Genomic DNA, 19,767 nt, shown 5'->3' on the forward strand with positions numbered 1-19,767 from the left:
AAAGCCATGCATGCGGCTCTAGAGCCGCATGCATGGCTTCACTGTGAAGCAGCACTGCGCTTCTCTGTGAAGCGCAGTGCTGCTTCACAGAGAATCAGTGTTAGTGGGTGCGTTATCATGGTGCGGCACCCATGAACCTTTGCGCAATAACTCAGGCCTTTTGCATCTAACCCTTTTTCTATGTCGTCTCAAATCTCAATATAGACAATCCGATGCATGTTAGTACCCTGTGGTAGGTACTCATGGTGTACTACTTCGTGAATGTCGAAGAATGCCATCAGCATGGTCTTTACAGCTGACCGAGACATTCTTGCTTTCTGTGGTGTTAGGGCGCCTGGGGACTTCCACTGGCTACTTTGGAATTGAGTCTCTGAGATTGAGATAACAAGATTCATCTCTCGTTATTATAGTTGAAAGAAAGTTTCCATCATTTCTTAAAGTTATCGCAAGCAGGCACTCTGAGTTCTCTCAGTTCATCAGTTAGCAAGCGTAGCACAAACTTTGCTGAGACTCTTCTCAAAGGTTGAAGGCCTTTTAATTAAACAATCCCAACACCAAGTTCACTCTCTCCGGATTATCAATAGAAGTTGGACAACAATCAGCCATGACCAGTGACCTCACACTATCAATTGATGAACAAGTTCTTGCTAAGGCTGGTCTGCCATACATCGTATTATCTTCAGTATTTGCTCTATTTTCATGAAACCGTTTGTTTTTGTGAACTACTCAGAAATTTCTGTTTTCTTTAGAGCAGTGTCCCCGAAAGTAATGTTGACAATTTCAAGAGTCTCTGTCCCGTTTTTTCCTAATTTCACAAAAATTAAATGAAAATACCCTGTTCAGATAGTTTGGAAATTTTGATAAATTTGTCAAAACATCAACGGAAGCAACCGACTGACCTTGACATAATGTGGGCTCATGCTAGAATGCCTTCTCGTATCAACCTACAATTTTGTCACAATACGTGAATGTCGCAATGGTGGTTCCCATCGTACATGTGCGCAAGTCTACACAACTCCATTTGGGGAAATTTTGGATCAGGCCTCGTATATGTTATTGTGTTATCATTCACCTGCATACACATGTTCTAAGTCGTCCATGTGCTATGCGTCAATGTATCCATATAATCTCTTACCAGCCTATGGCTATTAACTAACTGTTTTCTTCATAGTTTTAGTAATGCAGATCATTGTGTTGACCAAGGCTGGGCAAAATGCGGCTCTAGAGCCGCATGCGGCTCTTTGCAAATTTTGTTGCGGCCCTTTCAACTTTGACCATTCAAATTCTTTTGACGCATATAAAATATTCTTATGATATATTGTACAAAACTACATGTGTTGTGACATATTAGGCTTATTTAAAAGTGCACTATTACTGCATGATATATAGCCTACACATGCATCATGAGTCATAATTCATGACATCATGCACATGTAGCTTTTCCGGTGTAATAACGTCTGTTGCTGACGTAAAGATGACAAAATTAGAATGCTCACGAAAGGTTCATCAGGAAGTCATTTCATCATGATTTCATAATGCTGGCTTATATAAGATGCTGTGTCTTAATTGAACATGTCATTTGCAATTAAGCCAAATAATGCAGTGGGGGTAGCAATGGCATCTTCAACAAAACGAACCATTTCCAGAGTTACAACGGGAGCCTCACAATGTAAACGAAATAGAAACGAATCTACTGAAGTCTTGACAAACTGTTGTTTTTGCGAAGTTGTCCCCTCGTTAAGCGGGCGAGCAACACAACGGCTTGTCACAAGACGTACTGCACCTGATGCATCAGCTGCACTTATAGGGAGTTGTTCTCTTCCGTCTATGCGGCTTGGTTGCGATGTTGTCGGTCGCTCCATTGGTAATCATAACGGATTTCGCTCAAAAGTTTATGTAGAAAAATTAAGATAAGAACGTTTAACCAGCGACCAGTCTCTGCGGTAAACTTTAGTAGAACTTGAGAACTTAGGCAACAACAGCGACTAAACATGTCGTTATTTGTGCACTCAATCAGTTTTATTTCTATTTTTGTATCAGTCAGTTTTATTTGTTCTTATTGATTTTATTTTCAATTTATTTTATTCTTAAGTTCTACTAAAGTTTACTACAGAGACTGGTCTTTGGTTAAACGTTATAATTACGAATATAATATTATGATTACCAATGGAGCGACCGACATAACATCGCAGCCAAGCCGCATAGGCGGAAGAGAACAACTCCCTTTCAGTGCAGCTGATGTATCAGGTGCAGTGCGTCTTGTGACAAGCTGTTGTTTTACTCGCCGCGCTTGCCGGGGACAACTTCGCAAAAACAATAGTTTGTCAAGGCCGGCTAATTGTGCTAGGAAATGATCTCCCCTAACAAGAAGACGAACATCAAACGACACTATGAGACGAAGCATAGAGAGTTTACTACTACATGTACATTGCCACTGGGATCTGTAGCTAAACATCGAAAACTAAATAAACTTCAAAAATCACTAACTTCTTTAGAAAATATGCTAGTTTCTTTCACAGCTGCTGATAAACGTGCTGCAGAAGCTTCTCTATATGAGTGTCAAAGATTCTAGCAAAAGTAATGCTTCCCTATTCTCATGCTAAGATTGTAAAAGAATGCATGGTTGAAGCTATTGAAACACTTTTTCCAGATAAGCGTGATGCGATTCGTAAAGTCAAGGCAATGCCACTTTTCAGGAAAACTGCTACTGGTAGAATTGAAAGCATTAATGATTATCTCAGTATTTGCTAACCCATATAGACCAGGCAGATTACTATTCAATTGCTATTGAATCTACTGATATAATGGATACTGATATACTGTGTGCACACTAACAACTAGTAATGTCATTTTTACCATGCAGTTCAAGCTGAAATCATACAAGTGCATTCTAAGTGACAGTGAAGGGAAAACACAACTTCAAGTAGAAAATTATGCACCTATTTTATGATATTTGTTTCAAAGTGACTAACCCACACATTTATACTACATGCTTTTTTTATAAAGCATCATCATGTTTCTTTATAAATCATAGTATTATGCTTTAGTCCTATACCCTGTGTTGGCAATTATTTGATGGTGAAGAAATGAAGGAAGAGCTTCTTACTTGGGTTGGATTAAAAGGAGAAACCATCGGCCAAGCTATCGATGATGCCCTGGCTAAAGGACTTAATATGAAGATACTTCTCCACAAATGCATATCTGTAACAACAGATGGCGCATCAACCATGGTTGGAAAAGAGCAAGGTGTCATAGCTAGATTGAAGAAGGATATGTCATCGATGCTAGCATTCCATTGCATCATCCACCAAACGGTTTTATGTGGAAAACTAAATGATCACTTTCAAAACTAATGTGTAAGGCTATGAAGATAATCAATTTCCTCAGAAGTCGATCAGCTCTCAGACACAGAACTTAAGAAAGTTTCTCAAAGAAAGCGATACCACTAGTGAAGATTTGCTAACATAAAATAACATTAGATGGCTCAGTAAGGGAAATGTTTTGTCAAGGTTGTGGAGTATTCGTCAGGAGCTAACCTCATTTTTAAATACATGCACAAGCCTGATTGCAAGACAGTTTCAAGAGATGATGAGCTCTTCTAAAGTTATGAGTGACCTCGCCTTCCTTGTTGACATCTGTGGCCATTTGAATGAGCTGAACCTCAAGCTTCAAAGGAAGAACAAGACTATCATTGATACACTACCAGCTGTTTAAGCCTTCTCCCATAAGTTGGAATTGTTTTTAGTGGATGTGTAAGGTGATATGCTTCACTTTCCTACTCTAAAAGCATTTTTAGATGATGAACAAATGGTCTCTTGTACAGTTGATTACACCCACTTTATAGAAAAGCCTCAACAAAAGTTTAACAATCGATTTAGTCAGTTTCACTCTTTAAAACACATCATGCAACTCATAAAAGCACCTCAGAAGGCAAAGCCTAATGGAGAGTGGGTTACTCAGTTGCCATTGAATAGTGTTAATGCCTTATCTCTGCAACTGGAGTTGTGTAACCTCAAAGGTACAGATATAGATGAAATTGAGGAAGGATTCTACTTGAAAGCTTCCACAAAGGCTGAATATCCACAGCTTGCTCAACTAGGAAGATGGTTGCACACTGTGTTTGCTGCCACATATATATGTGTGAATCAACATTTTCATAAATGAATAATATCAAGAGGAAGTTGAGATCCATTTTGACTCAAGATCACTTGTGTCAGCTCATAAAGGCTGGTTTAGACTATATTGTCGCATTTCGTTGTTGATACCACAATACTTTGGTGATCGTCGATGACAACCATGTTCACACTATCACATATCTATCCGCGTTTGCATCAGGAAATACTTAGTGGCGTAGTGTTTTCATTTATCTTTTTAAATTTTCACGAAGAAACCTCTTTGTTTTGCGTGCTGGAATAAAAAACTAGTCTCCCAGCGACTAGCATAAACGGATATGAATAAATCACTTTATCAGCGACAGCGAGTTACCATCGCCGAAATGGTTCACATTTGAAAGGCAGTTGTCGATGCTCGGCGAAATATCGATAAAGTTTGACAGCTGCCAACTTTCCCGATGTGTCTGCAATGCTTCCTTGATGCCATCAATTTATGGTTCACATAATCAACAATCAACACCAAAAGGGAAACGCTGACAAACGGCGATATAGTGTGAACCGGCCTTAAGAATAGCATGCTGCAGCAGAGCCAGATTACCAAGAGATAATAGATAACCATAAACAGTTCCATGTACACGTATCTCACTAAACTTTAAGTTATGCAAAGCTCTTTAGGCTTACTTCAACATTATTCAATGCTATTGTAAAAGTGTTCTAATAGATAAATTTAATTACACTGCAACTACCAAACTTGTATTAACAGTATGAAATGTTATTTTGTAATACACATATGATGCGGCTCCCGAAAATCTTGCAACTTCGAAATTTGGCTCTTTGAGAATAAACATTGCCCACCCCTGGTGTAGACTGACAATAAGCTATTCACTGTGTATCACTAATAACTACAGACTAGACACTGTGTATCACTAATAACTACAGACTTGACACTGTGTATTTCTAATAACTACAGACTAAAAACTGTATCACTAATAACTACAGACTAGATAATGTGTATTACTAATAACTACAGACTAAACACTGTAATACTAATAACTATAGACTAGACACTGTATCACTAATAACTACAGATTAGACACTGTATCACTAATAACTCCTGACTATACAGTGTATCACTAATAACTACAGACTAGACACTGTATCACTAATAACTATAGACTAGCCGCTGTCTATCACTGGTAACTACAGACTAGACACTGTATGACTGCTGGAACTAGGCGATACGCTGTGTATGTACTGTTTATCACACTCAGGTATGGACCAACTCACCATTGACAGTCTCCCGTTTGGCTGCACACTTCTGCTCTATGAGATTATTTACAGTTGTCAGTCAGATGCTAAGACTAGCTGGCCTCACTCTGCACTAGCTCTCATCAAACGGTTTGTATCGCAACAACTGTATGTTTCCTTCCTTATTTCAGTCTGATGTGTCCTATTTTTTCAAGATTCAAGCATTTGTTGAATTAATTGCTGGAACATCAATTTAGCATTTAATTGTTTGCTGGCTGAAGACCATTTGCCTAATACTTACTTGTTTACTAGTAGTTGTGCCATTTCTTTTTCGTCTCATGTCATTGAATTTAAGTACAATTTCCACATATTTGTCTAGCAAAAAACTTTGAACACTGAAACATGGGATGGCATTCAGCCGTATTTCAGCTATGTTTAATGTTTGTGATAATTTGAGACATTTTAAAAATCAGCTAGTTTTGTAATTACAGTAGTAAGTTTTACATCATTTTATGCGTATGCTTTTATGTTAAAAAAAGTTATCGGTTTTCTACTTTTGCTCATCTAAAAATATGAAATGTTCACCGTTTTGTGTAGTGATTAATCGGCTATGTGTGAAGGTACCATTAGGCAAAAGGCAGGAGGATGATAAATTCAAATGTCGTTTTAACTTTATACTGGATATGAATAAATTTCTATTTCTTGAAAGTTGAAATAAGTTTTCTATCAGGCCTCCATTAACGCGCTTGTGCGATTGAAATTGTTGGTAGATATGATACAATACCTGATCCATTTGTGATATCACCTGATCAGTCAATTCGTGTAACTAAATTCGGATCTTTTCAGACTCATCAGGGTCTCATAAAGGTTTCATTTTCAATGCCTTAACACTAGTTGACATCAGTTTCAGTTCAACCTTCTCTGCACAAGCTTAGGATCATTAGGTTTATTGTCTGCATCTAAAGTAGCTCGCTGGTTGTCATTTCACCACACATTTTTACAGAGAGGACATAGCTGCGCTGTCCAATCCTGCACTGCTCCCAGTTTCCAAGTGCACTCCGGCCACTAGTGATCTCGGTGAAGAGCCTACAAGGGTCATGATGCATACTCTCTATGCTAACCCCGACATTCCAAAAAAGGTGAAGCAGCTCGATGGCCTGGAGGTCCTTGATAACAAGGTAGGTATTTTCCGCAGGAATAGACCGTTAAGTATCTTGAGATATTTCATCACTTAAAAAGGTTGAAATTTATGGAAGGGCTGCCTTATAGCTACTCTGAGGATCTCGTAAGGAAAAACGTTTTGTCTTGCTCAACTCTTTGTTATTTAAACTATATAATGCACTTACAACTCCACTGCTTAACATCTTTAGTTCAACACTTGTTGGTAGGTGCCTCTGAGTGAGTATAGGTGCTACAATCCTAAGTACAGACAACTCTTGTTTGTTTGGACTAATACATGCTGTGCCATGTCCTGACATTGACAAAGTCCGAACATTGAAAGTTGAGTACTGGACTCTAGATTAAACAGCTGATTTGTTTCACACACATACTCCTAGGCTGTAATATGGTACAATATGCATATGCAGTAAACATGAGAGAATAAAATATGGTTTATACACCTACAATAGGGTACAGTACAATATTAATAGCAGTAATAATAACTAACAAAAGTTACAGTACAACTCTGTGGCGGGAACTCACGCGCACGTGGCGATTGTGTCGTCTGTCGGGAGTGCCACCTATCAGTCAAAGTTATAATTTCTCGAACAGACATGGCCGCAACGAACAATTGTCTGGATATTTGAAAGTCTGTAGAAGTCAAGTCTGAAGGAGAGGGTGTTGACTGTACTACATTGTGGCATTTTTGCATATGTTTATCCGTACTTTGATGAAAAGCAAATTGCATACTGATAATATGTGAAAATGATGATGAAAATGTGTTTTGCTGTCACGAGGATTGTTTGACATAGCTAGAGTTTGAAGTTTTTTTGCTTGCTATACAGCAAACTTATTCAAAGCTACATTATAGATAGTTGAGAATCAGTTTGTTTACAACTACTTTAGTATGCTACAGGTGCTTTGATTAAGTTGTGCAGTCAGGACCAAACAGTTATGAATTTTAATATTTTGTGTCGAGTTATTAAAATATTTATCATTTACCAAGTCATTAGTTAAGAATGCTTACAACGGTGTGACAGCAACCAGATGGTGCATGGAGGCTACACAAACAACCAAAGTGGTAAATCTTGAACTATGTGCGCTATAGTAATAGATTTGGTCAATTACACCACCTACATTATTTATGTATTATAGCTTATGCATTTTAGATTTTTGCTGTTGTATCACACAGTATGAGCCAGTATGCTCACGAGCTATTTCTCCTCATACTCGTAGTTGATCAGAAAATTACTTGACATAGAATTACTCCCGACACCAGTTGGAGAGCCTTGCTGAACTCATTCAACACACCAGCCCTGCTATTTTTATTTTTGCAATAATAATGTCGTGATCACACATGCTGTTTTATCTATTGAAGAAATTTTTTTATTGAAGTTACCTATCTTTAACAGAGACAAAAACTCATTTTCAAGTCAGTGCTTGATGCTCATGTGATGCATGATACCGCAGCCTATGGCTGATATCTAGAATAAAAGCCTATCTGACCACTTATGCACTCCTATCCTCCGGCAATACCTATGACATGGTCATCAAATAAAAAGTGTTACTGTGTTTACTTTTTACTTAATTAAATGCTTAGTATAAATTATCTACATTTATAATGAGCATTTATGTACATCACTTTTCCATAACGTTTAAATAATATGTATTATGTTTATTATTTTCATTTGATCTCCTAGCTTTTTTGTAAAATATTTTTTGGCTCGTTTTGATTTATTCGTGTTTTTGCACAAAAAATATGCATTTTCATATTACTCAATACAAAATGTAATGCAAAACATAATGCATTAAAAGTACGCTAACATTATTTTAATTTCATATCTTCATTTTTACTTTTATGAAAGTATCAACTCCAAAGTTTGTCATTTTATTGGTCTCAATCCTAAAAAAGATTCAATATCAAATTTTTAACATAATAACTGTCTAAAAACAAAACATAGTTATTCAAGTACCTTACATCATCTCATTTGACCAGATATATGCTTTTCGATGTGTATCTTCTAAACTTGGGAGTTCCTGAACAGACCTACAAAATATGCACCTTTATTCCATCACATGCACAATTTTAATGCTTCTATCATTATGTTAAAACATAAGCAGCTATCCATTTAATGAAAATATTGGCAATGACTAAACTAAATAGGAATATTAATCCAAAGTATAGAACACACTTATTACAGGTTACTTGTGAGTCTACCCAGTTACTTGCTTCAGCCTTCAAACTGCGTGCTGTTTTTCTCATGCAGATTTTAAAGATGCGTTGGAGCAAGGATCTGCGTCTGGAGGAGGTGAAGCGCTGTCTAAACTCAAATCAACCAGTCAAAATAACATTACAGCAGAGGCCTGAAGTCAGCGACCATCAGTTCATTGAGCAAAAGCAGCGCCACCTCCTTGCTTTGTGTCAGCGCACAATGGCACTTCCTGTTGGCAGGTGGCTATTCTTTCATTTCCATTAGCGTTTCTCCTTTGTGCTAATTAATCATCTATTTTTACAACTGTAGTTGCATTTTTTATCTTTGAACTCTGACACTTGCTAGCGCTTCTGACGGATAACTATCATGTATTATTGCTACCTGTAATACAGAGTTATTGTTTTACATTGATGACTGTATGGTAGAGGTGTTCCATGGTCAGGACACATGTCTTGTGATTAATCACTGTGCAACAGGCAATGTTATGTATCAAAGATCCAGTCGTGTGATGGTGTGTCAAAGATCCAGTCGTGTGATGGTGTATCAAAGATCCAGTCGTGTGATGGTGTGTGTGGGTCAACCAACACGATGAATTTCTATATATCAATATCAATGTTGGTTGAAATACAGTGGAAACATCAAACTGTCAATGACGTAACAGTGTTAGCATTAAAGACACAGGTGCAAAGCATGTTCTTGTCTTCTGAGAAAATACTGACATGAAAAGTATTGTTTTAATATGCCCTTTGTGAAGTCACTTTTATCTCATTGGCCATATCCACGGAATTCATCCCTGCAGAGTAGAGATAATACATGCACATTAGTGTAGCCCGAGCTCTGCAATGAGTTTATCCTTGCAGAGTAGAGATAATACATGCACATTAGTGTAGCCCGAGCTCTGCAATGAGTTTATCCTTGCAGAGTAGAGATAATACATGCACATTAGTATAGCCCGAGCTCTGCAATGAGTTTATCCCTGCAGAGTAGAGATAATACATGCACATTAGTATAGCCCGAGTTCTGCAATGAGTTTATCCTTGCAGAGTAGAGATAATACATGCACATTAGTGTAGCCCGAGTTCTGCAATGAGTTTATCCCTGCAGAGTAGAGATAATACATGCACATTAGTGTAGCCCGAGTTCTGCAATGAGTTTATCCTTGCAGAGTAGAGATAATACATGCACATTAGTGTAGCCCGAGCTCTGCAATGAGTTTAAGTTATGGAGCTGTAATACATCAAAGAACACCGAACTATTCTTTGACACAATATTTTTAATACATTCATAAACTAAATCTTCTGCCTTATTGCCTCATGAAAACTTGGTGCATCAAACCTTGCTTGATATGTCAGAATGGGAGTTTGGCTATTTAAATTTAAACTTTAAGTCAAATGATAGAATGGAATTCGTCTTTCTCCTGATATCCTTGCTGGTTTTATATTTCAAGTGGGCTAAATATTAAAGATTCTATGAATAATTTTACATTGCTGGATTTAATTTTTGAGCGGCTTTTAACTTGTTTGGCTTTTTAGATGCTGCAATAAATTAACATCGTGTTCTTTTATTTAGAGGCATGCTGACTCTGCACTGTCATAAGCCAGCATTGACAGAGACGTTACATATTCCGATACTCTGTATGTCTGGTAAGTCTTACCCGACCCAGTCATCTGTTGAGCTGAGCAATGATGCCCACAACCAGGCTGCTAACAGACTCACTGTCTGGCCTTCCTTCCACAATGGAGCCGCAGCAGGTTTGGGACTAGATAAGGATGCAGAAGTCGACACAGCATGGATACTTTACAACAAGGTCGGCTTCATCTCAGAGCTTGTTTCAAGATTAGTTGTTCAGTATCTTCAGTTTTTCATTTAAAGTGTTAGCTTGACTAATTGCAATGATAGGGTTGATACTGGAGTTGTCATCTTACAACTGTCTTTTTTTGCAGTGAATCAGAACTCCAAAGTTACTTAGGCAACTTCTTGTAAAGTCACAGTGTATACATAAATATGTGTCACTTCAAATGCTCTATGTATAGGTATGTAAATACAGTGGAACTCGGATAACTCGCCTTCGGATAGCTCGAACACATGGTTAACTCGAACGGATTTGTTTGGTCCGTTCCCACGCAATGATAAAATGCTTTAGATAACTCGACCACAACTTGGTTAACTCGAACAGTTTTTTTGCCCAACGGCTACCGAGACGGTTGTTATCGCTTTAGAATATCACTTTATTCCAAGCCATAGAGATAAACAACAATTTTTAGTAGTTCTTAGGCGTCATTATTACCACTATCGGCAAAATGTTTTCGTTAACGACTTTTCTATAGGTTTGCAAAAAATCAAATTTTACCAAACATCCGCTTGGGGATAGCCCTCCGCAAGCAAGAAGAAGTGAGGTAACCTTCAGATAAACTAAGACATATACAAAAAAAATAGAAAGAAAAATACATGTATGCCTTTTTTTCTGAGAGCAACCATCAGAACATAGCTATCCGAGCAAACGATGCAAATATTTTTGTTTTAAAAACATTAATTTCTGTTTCTACACTTAGTATTATAAGTATAATTCAACCGTTTCAGAGTTTCAACCGCGATCAGGTTTTGCCTATTTTAATCTGAAAACGTCCTGGCAGTCACATCACCTAAAACAAACAAACGAATCTCAAGTAATAAAAGGAAAATACTTATACTTTCTGATAAAAATTGTTAAAACATTACATGAGAGGTCCCTTAACTTGCAACCAGCAATCAATGCTTTTGATTTATATATAGTTTGTATATGTACTGATAAATACAATAGTACATGCACTTGTGACAGTGTTCTCATAACTTGAACGCTCTGATAATTCGAACACTTTCTCTCGGTCCCGTGAGGTACGAGTTAGCCGAGTTTCACTGTATATAGAATATCAGCTGGTTATGGATTCATGGAAATGGTTATGAGATACTAGTCGTGCAAAAGTTGCAAATACATTACAGCGCCTAACCATTGCTAGGAGTAATGGTGCTTTTAGATTCTTTATACATACCTTATAGGAGAATGAATAAATGATAGCATCTCCAAAATTATCAATTACTAGTACGCTGGTAGTCTCCTGCGCCATGAGTGATCGTCATGTATAATAACTATGTGCACAATTCTTGTTAGATGTGGAAAGATGGTAGGGTGGCGAAGGTAGTAGTGCGCTTGGCTTATATTCAGAATATCCAGATTCAATTCATGTGGACTGTCGACCCTTCTTTTTTCCTAATGCTCTTAGTAAAGTGTCGGATGGACAGTTACGGCTCTTATTATAGTAAAGATTGAATGGCTTGCACGATAAGTAGGCCTATTCATTTAGGCCAGCGCATGTCTATAAACTTAGTGTTATCATCTAAATGCTGTTTCACGATATGCAACCGATATGATAATTACTCAAAGAGCTTGTGCCACGGATTTTAATGATGCGCCAACACTCATGCGCTTATCCACTGTCAACATACCCTACTTGACTTGGTTATAAAATACCATCAGCGATTACAATAGTTTTTCTATAACTGTGAGTGCTGCATAGTTGGAATTTGAACACTCCATCATGTACTCCCTATGCTTAGGGAATTCGAAGGCACAAATCCTCTCTCTCTGTGGACACATTTCCAATCTGCCCTGTTTTATTGAAATATTTCAATACTTGAATTTCGTTTTGGCGTAACATTCGCAGATCGCTAATCAGTGGAAATTATATGTTCTGCAGGTAAAATGAATGCATGCCCTTATCTCACCACACTTCTGTCAACAGCAGTTGAGTTTTTATTGTTATTCGAAATGTTGTAACATAGGTTAAGGGAGACTGTAGGAATTTTTGTAATGGAATGTCCTTACACAACTTTTCTGAAAGATGTATACTCGCATCTGACTTCTAAAGGATAAAGATGTATACTTGCACCTGACTTCTAAAGGATAAAGATGTATACTCACATCTGACTTCTAAAGGATAAAGATGTATACTTGCACCTGACTTCTAAAGGATAAAATGCTGCGAAAATAGCTGCTAAAAATTACCGTAAAACCTCTATTTGAATGCCATGGTGCTTTATTTTTCAACCCTTTCCCTAAAGCGGCACTATATTAAAGGTGGCATTTAAATAAATGGCGGCGGTGTATTTTTCAAATAAGTTGTCAGATTTTCGGAAGATAAATTTAACCCTTTTACTGGCGAAGCGAATGCTGTCTATATTTTGCGCTCTCCTTTAGGCAGAGCGCAAACCTAACCCTAACCTACGCCTAACCCTTTTGGATGCAAGAAATCTGCTGTGGCTTGCCTCCAAATTGTCGTAGATCTCTAAATAAATATGTAGGCATTGGGAAGCTGAGAAATATTTCTACCAGTTGATATTGCTTGCAATTAACGTGCGATGATATTTGCTGGAGCTTTTAATTTTTTGTTCAATTCTAAATTTGAAGACACACTTTTACTTTAGAACTATAATTAACAATATTGCATAAAAGTTCGTTGCATTCATTAATATGTTTGCCACAGTTTGCAGTCAAAACTGGCTTGTTATGTGCAATAGAAGAGGAGTTATGAGCGTCGATCTATAGCAAACCAAGTTTAGATAACTGCAATGACGCTATCAAATAATATGCTATAAATTTGCAATTTTATAAGTTATATAAGGATAATATATCAAATGCTACAAATGTATATTCAAGAACAGGTGACATAAAAACCATAATTATAATACATGCATGCAGAAACGAAAATTAACAATTTTGAAACACAAATATTTGCATCGTTTGCTCAGCCAGTTGTGTTCTGATTGTTGCTTTTGGTTGGAAACATTTCTTTTTCTGGCTGTTCAATACCTTCCATAGTGTCTTCGGATCTCAAATCTTTCTTGCATAGCTTAACTAGTGGATATTAGCATTCAAACGAGGTTTTTTACAGAGCAAAACTTACGTGTTGCTTTTAAAATACGTTTTGCGCAAATGATGACAAACCTTTAGCTGCATGCGTTAGGCACAATTTATAACCTCAAAATAGTAGTACAGATTCATATGTTTGATACAGTTATTAATTATTTCTATGGTATTGCTTTCAAAGTTTTTATGAAAAAATTTAAAGTTTTCGAGTTAGAAAAAAGGACTTCGATTCGAACAGAAACAATGAAAGAATTAATTGTTATTAATGTAACCGAGTCATTATTAGTACGATTTTGTGGGTACTTTCCATTATGGGTTCATTAAGATCAAAGAATGTCAAAGTGGCAGTCCAATGAAGGTTGCGTTCAATTAAAGGGTGGCGCTCTATTTTCCAACCCTCTTCCTATAGTGGCCGTTAAATACTGGTGGCGGTTAAATACAGGTGGCGTTTAAATAGAGGCTTTACGGTAGTTTTTTTGGCAACATTATATCAGTATTACACGTTTATGACAACACTTCAGGCAGCATCAGTTTGAATGTGCACCACTATGGCTGCACTGTTTTAATAGGAGACACATAGAGTTAACTCTTGATTGTAATTCTTATCATGTTTAGATGATTCAAGTGACTGTAATGAATCACACTGCCATAATCATGTACATGATATGCCTATCATTTTTTACTGATATTTCTTAATCGCATTTCTCTTTTCTTCTAACTAAGCTCATTATAACTTTTATGTCTCACGTATCCACCTCTCCTCTGTCCACTCTTTTTTAACCTGGTCAGTCTTTCACTGTTACTAAATCCCATCAATGGAGAGTAAGGGAGACAGATTTAGTCATTCATTTGAACAACAAGCAAGTGTCCCTTCATATGCCAAAGAGCCTGTCACCTGTAACACTAATCAAGCAGTACTTGAGTAATTACCTCAGTTTTTCAAATGAATGACATTCTCTGTGTACCATGTCAGTTGGTAACTGGACTTTTGGGCGACAGTCAATAGGGCGACAGACACTTGGCGACATTTTCGGTTCGAAAGGCGACTGCTTCAGACAGAAGGGCGACACGGCGGACAAACCAGCGACACTTCCAGAATAAAGGCGACAAATTGGTTAGTTGTTTTGTTGAAAGCTATGTAATGTACTGACAAACTATGAGATTCTGTCGTCGTGTGCTATGCTTACGTATATTTTTGAAACATAGCCTTGACAGTGTTATTGTTTTCTTTTTACGGACTTTTTTATAAATCGAAATAGTAACATGTATTTTTAAATGCCATTGGTGGGATTTCTCTGATTATGCTAGCCCAGACATTTAACAAAATATTGAGGCTATTTTTATAAAAAGATCATCTAGCTTGGTCTATTAAAAGACCAAAACTAGTTTTTGTATCAACATGTTTGTTCAAAACGGTTCGAAAAGTCACGTTCTCGGCTGAATTGTCGACAATCTTGTCTCTGATTGTTGAAACTTTAGAGTTATCTCACCTCGAGAAGAAATTGTTTTATGGTTTTGATCGTCGAAATTCAGTAGCCTGGGCGAGAAGTTTGCCCTTTGTGTGAGATGAAAAGACAATTCCTTATTATTGTGATTTCTCATTTACTTGTGGAAAGAAAGATTTCCTTATCGTTGTTTCTTTACAATTATGATAATAATCCAATGTCATTTTAATGCAGACTCAATAGGCTAAATTGCGATTTACAGTGATCTATTTTTGTTGAGATTTTATTTGAGTATGAATAATTAAGGCTTTTTCTGATAGGTGTCTAAAATATACCTATCTATATTTTACTAACTTCTTTAACTTGTTGCAAGAAGACTAAACAGTATCGCAGAAAGCTTACGGAGAAATGATCCATTCCAAAGCATAAAAATCAACCGGTCTTGATGTCATGTTACCCTTAGAGTCACTTAAGATATTTGACCGAATCACCCTTGTCACAGATCCCGATGGCACACACAACTTGTCGTTTGAGACAATGAGGAGTGAGCAGCACCTCAATGACCTTTGTGTTATATACTCAGTTGCAGGTTAATGCTGCCATGTGCCACATCATATACTATATATTTTGCATTTTAACACGCACTATGAATCTTTTTTATACATGACTATTTTAACAAAGGACAGACTTCAGAAAAAATTCGAAGACAACATAACAGGATTTAATATTTTGAATTAATACTGCTGTCAGAATTGTTGCCTGTTTGTCCGCTATGTCGCCCTTCCGTCTGAGGTTGTCGCCTTTTGAAGCAAAAGTGTCGCTTAAGTGTCTGTCGCCCTATTGACTGTCGCCTAACCGTCCATAATTCATGTCAGTTATCAAAGCTTTACCTGCAAAGCATATAAACATGTGGTTCTTGTTTCTGGTTCAAAATTAAATGCACAAGTATTGACTCTTGAGTGGTATTCTTGTTGTATTTGTTAGCCACGGCTTATTGAAAAGCCTGAGATGAACCTGATCAGTGAGCACGCTGGATTCCTATTTGCTCTCGGTATAAATGGATATTTAAACAACTTGGCTCGTCTCAGTCTCCATGACTATCTTATTAAGGTATGTCCTTAGTTTACTTGCAGTACTGCCCCTGTTTATTTGACAGCCATGTTATATACCTCCTTAATGTATCTTCCCATAGAATACCGTATATATTTACTCAATAGCTACAAAGGGTGTGTGCACACCTAATGTTTAAGTTTTCATGTTCATTTTTAAGGTGCTGGTCTATTCACTAATTAATTATCATCATTTAACAATTGTCAACTGCATCGCGTAAACCTTCAATTTTGAGCTACTGCCAGAGGTTATACATTATTCAAAAGCTTTGGATCTCAGCTTGAAATTGAGCTCAAAGATAGCTCGCTTACTATTGGAGGAACAATGTTTGAAACCATTATATCGAACAGAACAGTTTTTTTATTTGCTTCCAAAAGCAGTGCGCTGAAATGTAATAACATCGTAAAGATATGAGTCGGGAGTTATTTATAATTAGATTTAGCATGAGACATTTAAATTCATTATGATGTTGTACACTTACTATTAGAGACTAATAATTTTAAAACAAATATGTATCATGGTGAATAATAATTTCAGACTGCTTATAGCAGTCACGGAAATTAAACTATTAGAAAGATTCACTCGTTTCGGTGTTCTTTAGATGAATCTCCTGAACCATAAACTAATCCGTCCATTACCGCGTGTTTCTAAGCTATGCTAAGACTATTCCAACTTTTACCATGGTCAAAATTTAAACTGAAAAAAGGAGTAGAAGTTTTTTTATTCAAATGATTGCCATTCAAGTGATTTAGCCCATTTAAATCAGTCAATATTGATCACATAAGCGATACTGAGTATATTCATCATCAGCCACCTAGAGGGGAAAACTTATGGTCGGTATACATGCCAAAGATACATGCCGTCACACTGTAAAGTGTTAATTATCGCTCAGTTTATCACGTCACTTATCATGTCACTTTGCAAAAGAACATGGGAAGTGAGAAGGTTACTCATGTAACCAATCATTCCTCCGAAGATATCAGTAAGGACATTTTCATATGCGTTAAACTTGTAGGAGACAATAACTCGACATGTTATCTTCTCTTTCAAAACATCTACGGATCATAGGCTAGAATTTAGACTCAGTGTTTATAGTAACAAAAAAATGAGCAAAACTTAAGTCGCTCTGCTCTTTGTTGGTATGGAGACACAGAATTCGTGTTCACACGTTTTATTGTTTTCATTACAGATGTTTAAAAAATCTCCAACTCTAGTTTTTAGCTTTATTTCAAGCATAGATTTGTATGAAAAGGTTTTCAAGTTTGATGCATCAATAATATCTGTATTGATTGAATGGAGCGCTGCTCTTAAATGGCTTTATAGCAAAAATTGAATCACATTTTGACAACTTGCCGTTGGTTGTTGTTGCTACCAGTTTGAATCTGCCATGACTTTTTGACACTATCTTTAAATGTTTTCCTTTCTCGTATCTAGATTGCAAGTACTGGGTTTAGCGTGGTTCTAGAAGTACGAGGTTTGCATTATTATATTCTGCGCCATTTTATCCTCAATTTTTCTGTACATGGCATCTACATGTATATGTACTTCATCAAACTAATTCCAGCTATTAAGATAACTTTTACAAAATGTATAAGGCTTACAACATCATTACGTCGGTGTTGCACCGCTGTGAGAGTCGGTGTTTGTTGTTACATTTTATCTATTTTTTAAGTTTTTACATTTATATAGTAGTTTAGCAACCTTTCTATTATTTCTAGATTTCATGCTGCCGGTTGCTTTTTATAGGGCCATGAAATGACTGCCATTGGAATACTTCTTGGTCTCTCAGCATCTATGTAAGTCAGTACTTCTCTAAAATGATTTTGGATTTGGTTTGCAATGGCACTTTTTATTTCAAACCTTGTCTCTTGTATTCATCCTAAAAGTTTATTTAATGTAGCGCAATAAAAGCTTAATGTCATCTCACAAACCTCAAAATTCGAGATTTAAAAGCAACTTTCTTGTTGTTAAACCGATTTACTACCTTAAATGGTAATTTATGTGTGCCACGCTGTTTAAAAATATTTGATTTTGATATTTTGGGCTTGTGACGCAAACAGATTTAGTTATTTTCATCTTTTTAGTAAGCTACTACTGCTCGCTGCTCTTGCGTTTTGAAATTTAAGGGAGTAAATTAGTGTGGCTTACGAATTTTTGTAGTAAACAATATTATGTGCTCCTGATTTTAGGAGGGGCACGATGGATATAGCCACTGTTAGACTGCTGACCATACACACACCCTCGCTGCTACCTCCCTCTTCTACCCGACTTGACATAGCCCACAGCACTAAGATAGCTGCACTCGTTGGCCTTGGGCTCGTCTACTATTCCAGTGCACACAGGTTTTTCTTCCTCTAATTTGTTTCACTTTTTTGTAATCTATTTATATACATGTGCGATCTCCCATTGTGCCTTCTTACGCCGTGGTGCATGTTACCCAAAGAATTTGGAGATTGAAATTTTTGGTCTCAACAAAATTTAAATAAACAATTCATGAATATGGATTTGGAAAAACGTTTGTCTAAGCTCAGCAACTACGCATAACATACAACTCTGGAATGGAAACACTGGTCCGCCTGTTGCTCAGTGTTGGCCAAAATGTAAGAGAATACAATTCCTAATTTTATAAAAAATATAGGTGCAGTAAACCCTTGCCATACGACATTAATTCGTTCCAGTGTTGTCATCGTAAGGCGAAAATGTTGTATAGAGGGGCATAGAAACCAATAGTAATTATCTAATGCAAACACCCCCTTGTAAAAAACGTCAAAATTTCTTATAGGTACTGTACATATTAGAAGTTAGTAACAAAATAGTGTGTTAACTTTAGTAACTATAATTACCTACAGTAACTTTATTGTACATGTATTTAGTGGTTATGATCTGCAATAAAATGTAACATTATAATGTACGATGTGCAGTATGTATCATGGGGAGTTCTTACCCTGAGCTAGATGTAGAAATATAAGTGTTGAATTTAACTTAAATGAAAAAGTTAAGTTTTAGTATGTATTTTACTAAACTGTGATTTTTCATCGTCTAAAATTTTATCACCTATCTGTTTCCGGTTTCGTTTTCACCGTCACTTACAAGGAATATCTTTGAACTTGAGAGAGAGCAAACACCGTATCTCTTTCAGACGTTGTGGGAGGGATTTTGGCGAATGGCGTATCGGCATTTTTGGTATTCTGACTTATTCAGCACACCGACTGCCAAATTTGAATTTTGAGAGATGTTTTTGTTGATATCATATGGCAAAAAAAGTTGAATGACAGGGGTGAAAAAACATCTTGTTCCACTAGGCGAAAACACCATATAACAGGGTAATCGAAACCCTGGGATGTATTGTAATTGTTTGCTAAAATTCATGACTAGTCTATTGAGCTGCTATTAAGTGTCTATTAAACATTCAATGAACAGGACGCCATATTCCTCTTATAGTTTACTGTGCGGCGTATGAAGTAGGATTATGCCATGTGCACCTTATTTTTAATCATGAGTTATTTATTCGTCGAATGATCTTCCACTATACAAAAAAAAGACGTGCTGGCAGTGGCATGATTTTCCACATAAGGTGA

General features: G+C 36.8%; 1 protein-coding gene across 1 annotated transcript in view; it reads left to right on the forward strand.

The window, feature by feature from the left end:
• The window catches only part of LOC137399887 (anaphase-promoting complex subunit 1-like), a 54,765-nt gene that overhangs the window by 5,453 nt on the left and 29,545 nt on the right, over positions 1-19,767 (forward strand). The window contains exons 6-12 of the mRNA XM_068086148.1: positions 5,384-5,514; positions 6,368-6,538; positions 8,786-8,970; positions 10,301-10,538; positions 16,064-16,189; positions 17,936-17,985; positions 18,379-18,531. Of these exons, the coding sequence (XP_067942249.1) occupies positions 5,384-5,514; positions 6,368-6,538; positions 8,786-8,970; positions 10,301-10,538; positions 16,064-16,189; positions 17,936-17,985; positions 18,379-18,531 (1,054 nt within the window). The remainder of the gene's footprint in view (positions 1-5,383; positions 5,515-6,367; positions 6,539-8,785; positions 8,971-10,300; positions 10,539-16,063; positions 16,190-17,935; positions 17,986-18,378; positions 18,532-19,767) is intronic.

The sequence above is a fragment of the Watersipora subatra genome, chromosome 7, assembly GCF_963576615.1.
Source record: "Watersipora subatra chromosome 7, tzWatSuba1.1, whole genome shotgun sequence".
NCBI classification, from domain to species: domain Eukaryota; kingdom Metazoa; phylum Bryozoa; class Gymnolaemata; order Cheilostomatida; family Watersiporidae; genus Watersipora; species Watersipora subatra.